This window comes from Anopheles moucheti (assembly GCF_943734755.1).
Source record: "Anopheles moucheti chromosome X unlocalized genomic scaffold, idAnoMoucSN_F20_07 X_unloc_1, whole genome shotgun sequence".
NCBI lineage: Eukaryota > Metazoa > Arthropoda > Insecta > Diptera > Culicidae > Anopheles > Anopheles moucheti.
In genome coordinates this window covers 938,307-945,251 of record NW_026453515.1, presented here as the reverse complement: position 1 = coordinate 945,251, position 6,945 = coordinate 938,307, and the positions used below count along the sequence as shown (strand labels likewise).

Here is a 6,945-nt window from a genome sequence, read left to right as displayed (position 1 = left end):
GCGCAGCAACAAGCGGCCGTCAGCACGGCTTCTAAGCCGGGAGGAGGTCAGCAACGCCAACGAAAGACCAAGCCGGATGCGATTGAGGTCACACCGGCGGAGGGCCAGAGCTGGGAGGAGACATACCAGCTGGTGCGAGCGGCCCCGGAGCTGCAGCTGTACAACGGCCAGCTGGGCGTTGTTCATCGGACCATGCGCTCGCGGCTGGTGATGGACGTGGGAAAGGAGGCAGACACGGCCGCGATCTTGAAGTGCGTTCAAGAGGTGTGCGCGCGGGGAGACTAGCCAGCCGTCACGAGATTAGTTACGCCAATGGTGGAGGTCCGGGTTGACGCAATCGAGCCTTTAGCCAAGGAGCAGGACGTGGCGCTGGCCCTAGCCAGCATTGCGCAGATGCCCGTGAAGGAGTCCGCAGTGCAGCTGAGGAAGGCGTGGAACGGGACGAAGGTGGCATTCGTTCGCGTTCCGGAGAAGGCGGCGGAGCGGCTGACGGACCGTCACGTACTAATAAAGTACACCTTGTGCCTTGTGCGGACGGCACAGGCTCTGACGCCACGAGAACAACGGTGTTACAGGTGCCTGGAGTTTGGTCACCTTCGAGCCAGCTGCCGGAGCGAGACCAATCGGTCAGCGGCGTGCATCCGCTGCGGTCAGCCGAACCACCTGGCAAAGGATTGCACAGCGGAGGTGTGTTGCGCGGTGTGCAAGGGCCCTCACCGGGTAGGACACCCGTCCTGCACCCGGGTCTAAAGGTCCTGCAGGTCAACCTCGGGCGCAGCCGGGTAGCGCAGGATCTGATGCTACAGACGACACGGGAGCAGCGGGTGCACGTAGTCATCGCCTGAGAGTTGTACAAGCCACCTCGGGACAACGGCAGATGGGCGGTGGACGAGGCGCAGAGTGTGGCAATGGTCGCCACCGGGACTTACCCCATCCAACGCCTATGGGGTAGCGTTCATCCCGATGCTTCGCCGAACATCGGGTCAGCGGAATCGGAGCCTATCTCGAGGCGGTGGAAATGACTCTTATTGGACATCAACACACCGTGGTGGCCGGCGATCTCAACGCCTGGAACGAGGAGTGGGGATGTGCCCGCACTACATCCAGAGGGCACACGCTGATGGGCTCAGTTGATCATCTCAGGCTGTATGTTCTGAATCGCGCAACGTGCCCACCTTCAAGGGTAACGGTGTCGCGAGGGAGAGCATCGTGGACGTAACGTTCGCGAGTCCCTCTGTCGCTCTGCCGGAGACCTGGAGGGTAAGTCCGACGTACTCACACAGCGATCACCGGTACGTATAGTTCTCCGTGGGTGTCCCTGGAGCACGGGTCGAGCGACAGCGGCGCATGCACCAACACCAGCAGTCGCAGACGTCCAGGGGCGCGGGTATCACGTCGCATGCCAGAGTCAGTTGGAAGACCTCCCTCTTCAGCAGCGAGGGTTATAAGACCGCGCTGACTGTCTCGTGTCTGTGTCGTTGACTGTCGCTAGGCAAAAGCTGACACGTCCGGCGCGCTGGTCGCAGCGCTGACCCGAACTTGCGATTGCACCATGGAGAGGGTGGGCCGGGCGAAACACCATCAACCGCGGATGCTGTACTGGTGGACTTCGGAGCTGGGAGACATGCATCGGGAGTGCGAAGCGGCCGAAGAGTGGCTCTGTGGTGCCACAGAGCTAGCGGACCGTGCTGTAGCGACGGCTCGCCTGCATGATCTCCGCAGGTAGCTGCAGCGGGGGATCCAGGAGAGCCGGAACGGGAAGCTCCAGGAGTTGACTGACGAAGTCGACAACGATGTATTCGGCTTCGGGTATAAGGTGGTGATGGCCAAGCTGCGTGACCGCACCCCGCCTGAAACCGACCGAGTAGTTCTGGAGCCGATCGTGGATCCACTGTTTCCGCTACATCCTTCTTTCGAATGGCCAGCGATCGAGCGAGCGGTCGACGAAGAGGTGTTGCGACCCATCACGGAGGCGGAGGTCCTCGCGATGGCGGAGGGGATGGCTCCATCAAAGGCACCCGGTCTGGCCGGGATTCCGAACGTGGCGATGAAAACCGCAATCAGAGAACACCCAGCGACGTTCGTCTGGGTGGTGTTCAATGATTTGCTGGAACGAGGGGAGTTCCCGAAGGCTTGGAAGGAGGCGGGGCTGGTGCTCGTGGCCAAACCGGGCAAGCCACTGGGTGATTCATCGGCGAGCCGACCGCTGCTCCTTGAGGGAGCAGTTCTCAAGATGTTCGAGAGGTGTGTCTTTGAGCGCCTCAACGAGCACTTGGAGGACAGTAGTGCTCCTCAACTGTCACCGGAGCAGCAGCTTTCGTCGTAGCAGGCGACTTCAAAGCCTGGCACGAGGAGTGGGGAAGTGAGCGCAACACCGTGCGAAGCGAGGAGTTGCTGTGCACCATCGAACAGTTCGGGTTGAAAATCCTCAACCGAGGAACAACTCCAAAGCGCGTCGGGAACGGCGTTGCCACACCTAGTGTCATCATGTCATCGTTCGTGAGCGAATCCATCGCTCGACCTGGGCAGTGGCTCCCGACTCGTTAGCCTGTTGGCCATCGAGGTGACGCCGTCGCAGGGTCAAACCCGGACGGACGTTTATCAACCTGTACGAGCGGCTCTTCAGCTGAAAGACTGCCAAGAGACCCTGGGTGTCGGTCGCCGCACGACACGTTCGCGCTTGGTAATAGACGTGAATGCGGCGGCCAACGCTAGAGAGGTCCTTCACAGCGGGACCCGTGGGCGAAGACGGCGGACGTGGTGAGTGCTGTCGCGGCACTGAGAGGGGAGGCAGTGGAGGAGTCGGTAATGTGATTCATCTCTATCTGGAACGGCATGAGGGCGGTTCGCGTACGCGTACCAGAGCGGGTAACGGGGCAGCTGCCGGACCGGTATGTTAAGGTTCTGTACACCTCGTTCAAGGTGAACGTGGCCCGGTCAACGCCTCCACGTGCTTCCGATGCCTGGAGATAGGCCATGCATTTTATATCACTCTCCTAGTGCAAGTGATTCTAGGTTTGTCGATGTTTTGGAAGACTGGTTAGAAAGGTTTTTGAACTTCAGGAAAATTAATGTTATCATCGGTGACTTCAATATTGACAGGTTGAATATTGAATAATCCGCAAAACTGAAAAGCTTAATGGACTCAGAAAATATGAAATAGAAAGTTAATTAGGCAAAACGTATTACAAAACAGAGCAGAACATTGATAGATCACGTTCATAGTAGCACGGATTGAATTAAAGTTGCTACTGATCCGCTATTGAAAATAACCGAACATGAAACACTTGTTTTGAATATAAACGATGAACGTTGTGAAACAGTAACATGACAACGAAAAGTAACATGCTGGAACAGGTACTCAATACATGCTCTTTGCAACAAGGACTGCAGCATGAAACTTCCAACATGGATGAGGCTACAACAGTAAGGAGCTTTGGAAAGTGCTGAAAACTAATTATACAACCGAATAAATCGTGCATTTCTGTAGTTAGATTTGATGACGTGGTTGAATCAGATGCTTCCGTCATTTGTAGCAAGTTTACCTTGTTTTTCATAAATAGTGTTTTAAAAATAAATTAAAACATTGATTCTGTCAGTGACCCTGACTTTTTTTTAAAAAAGAAATGCCAAAGCACCAATTCGGTTTTCAAAAGATCACACTAGAAGAACTTAAAACGATTTGTTTCAACCTGACTAGAACGACAGGTCTAGGGAATGTGAATTCAAAAGCAATTCAGGACTGCTTGCATGTCATGGGAGAAAGCCTTCTAAAAGTGATTAATGAATCACTAGAGAGTGGTAGTTTTCCAAACACATGGAACACAGGGTTTTACACTTTAGTTTTGACTGGCAGCATACATTTTTTGACGTGCCGCAGTAAAAGATTGGTTCGAGTTTGAAACACTTGTTTATATGCAATATGTTTTGCTTTTTTAGATACTTGATATCTTTTTTTTGGAAAATATATTTAATAAACTATGGGACGATTTATAAAACATGTATTGAGTAGCCATTCTATGGGTAAGCACAATTTTGCAGCTAGATTGACCCAATCCTATGTACATTGGTTTACCTCCAAGGTAGCCCACTACCCACTACTGCACATTCTGTTGCATACATTCAATTTCAAGGTGTTAGGCATAACACTTGAAATACGTAACCCAATATACGTTTTATAAACATTGAAATATCGTAATTTATTTAATTTATTTTTTTTTAATAAAATCCAACCACCACGTGAGGTCATGTAAGTCACTCAATCGTTGCATTACGTGCAACGCCAGACATCATAGCTTATTACATAACAACACACGTCCGCAAGTGTCGATGGCGGCAAAGGCCGAACAAGAGATGTCGTTTCTTGAAACGAAATTGCTTTGGGTGGTCGATGACCATGGTATTTGGCATGAAGCACGAGCGCTCTTGGATTCAGGATCGATGTGCAAATTCATTTCGGAATCCTTAGCGCAAAAGTTGCTCACCACGAGATCGAAGGTTAATGTTTTGATCGTAGGTATCGGTCAAGCGGTACAACAGGTTAAATGATCCATCGATGCTGCAGTGTAATCGAAGTCAGAGCGGTTTTCAACCACTATGGAATTTCTGATTTTGAAAACACCGTCTGCTGCGATTCCAATAACACCGATCGACACAACATCATGGAAGATTCCGACTGTCTCGTTAGCAGACCCATCATTCCACATCCCAGGCAAAATAGATATCGTCATCGGTAGTGATGCATATTGGGAAATGAATACTGGCAGAAAGCGTGCACTAGGTAGAGGCAGACCATGGTTGGTAGAGACGCCCTTCGGTTGGACAGTCTCTGGGAATATTTCTCACACATCGGCTTCGAGCCAACGATCCTGCCTCATCACCGTTAGTCACACTTTGCTGCAATGTTTCTGGGAAACAGAAAGCATCCTAGTAGGTCCCGCGTTATCTATAGAAGAGGACCAAGGCGAGAAACATTATGCGACTACTACAACACGTGATAGTCAAGCTCGAGACGTAGTAAGCTTGCCGCATAAGACCGATTCCAAAATTGTTTTGGGACAATCTAGAGCTAGAGCCGATCGCCGGCTCGTTGCCGTTGAACGACGATTGTTGAACAATCCTGAAATGGAAGTAGAATATAAAAGGTTCATGTTCAAATACGAAACATTAGGACATATGAGAAAACTCACCGAACCTATAGATGATAGTGCTCCGCATTATTATATCCCTCACCATGCGGTGGTAAAGGAAACGAGTACGACCACGAAGGTACGTGTTGTCTTCGATGCATCCTGCAAGACAACGTCTGGATACTCGTTAAACGATACGCTGCTCGTAGGCCCTACAGCACAAGATGATTTGTTTACGATTAGCTTGAGGTTCAGAAAGCACGCCATAGCCCTAGTAGCAGATGTCGAAAAGATGTATCTACAAGTTCATCATTGTGAAAGTGATCACAAACTGCTACGCATTCGGTACCGAGAAAGATCTTGCGATCCAATCGATGCACGAATGGAAGGATGGCCAAGCAGTATCAACGCTAGGATTGGTTTGGGAAAAAGCCATTGATATGTTTAGCTTTAAAGTCAATCTTCCACCTCCTGCTGAAGTGTTAACGAGAAGTCTGGACTTGTCGTATACGGCAAGTAATAGCCCTCTTGGGCTATTGGGTCCGACCATCATCCTGGCTAAGATGTTCTTGCAGCGATTATGGAGTTTGAGGCATGATGCAAAGGCTTGGGATTGGGATTGTGTACCGGGCGAGCTTCAGGAAGAGTGGAGAAGTTTCCACTCAACACTATATTTGCTACTACGTGTGCCTCTGTTTGTATCCCAGTCTGAAACGGTTAGCCTGCAATTGCATGTATTTGCTGATGCATCGCAAATTGCATCTGGAGCTTGCTGCTATATGTGAGAGCAGAATCCATGGGGTCAACGGTGCGGTGCGGCTATTAGCTGTCAAATCAAAGGTCGTTTCTCTGGCAAACGCCCATTCGATTGGCAGGTTGGAGCTGTGCGCCGCACGATTAGCGACGCAATTGTTCCAGAAAGTGAGTCGAGCGCTAACGACATCTACGATGACCATCTGTTGGACCGACTCGATGACAGTAATGTACTGGCTGAAGTCTCCTCCCCGTCGATGGAAACCATTTGTGGCCAACAGGGTGGCCCAAATACAGGAGGAAACGAGGATATTATGCGGGGAGTCATAACCCGGCAGATAACATTTCGCGGGGACTAAAGCCAGACGATTCGAAGAACATCGAAGAACGAGGAAAGGTGTTACTAATTGTCACAGTGAAGTGTGAATTCCGTGACAAACTTTTCGAACGGTTCTCGTCATACAGCAAACTGAGACGAGTAATGGGATACTGCTTGCGATTCATCGAATGCTGCCGAGCAAGCAAGGTATCAACGAGTAAGTGCAACAAGCCGACTTCTATCAAGTAGTTGGAAAATGCTGTTCCTTTGCTTACGGCGACGGAACTGCGCAGTGCGGAACTGAGGCTATGCCAACGGGATTCATTCGCGGAAGAGCTGGACGACCTGCAACGAGGGAAACGTGTTGGTGAAAGATCGAAGCTGAAATGGTTGTCACCGTACCTTGATGAAGGAGGTATGTTACGCATCGGTGGCCGGCTGGAAAATGCGAACATTTCCAAGGATGTTAAGCACCTCATCATCTTTGCGGCTTCACATCACCTATCCACACTGTTAGTATCAGCATATCATCTGCAGTTACTACATGCTGGTCCGCAGTTGATGTTGGCAACGATTCGACAACGTTTCTGGTTGATTGGTGGTCGAAATCTTTACCATCGATGCCACACTTGTTTTAAGAACAAGCCGGTATTGGTGAAGCAGGCGGTAGCTGATTTGCCTGAATCACGAGTGACACCGACGAGACCATTTGCAGTTAGCGGTGTGGACTATTGCGAACCATTT

General features: G+C 50.8%; 1 protein-coding gene across 1 annotated transcript; it reads left to right on the top strand.

Annotated features, from left to right (window-relative positions):
* The first annotated feature begins 4,329 nt into the window (after nt 1-4,329).
* LOC128307496 (uncharacterized) lies at nt 4,330-5,568 on the top strand. Its single transcript, XM_053045377.1, is given in 1 exon segment — nt 4,330-5,568. A coding segment is annotated over 1 exon segment (1,239 nt).
* The last annotated feature ends 1,377 nt before the right edge of the window (nt 5,569-6,945 follow it).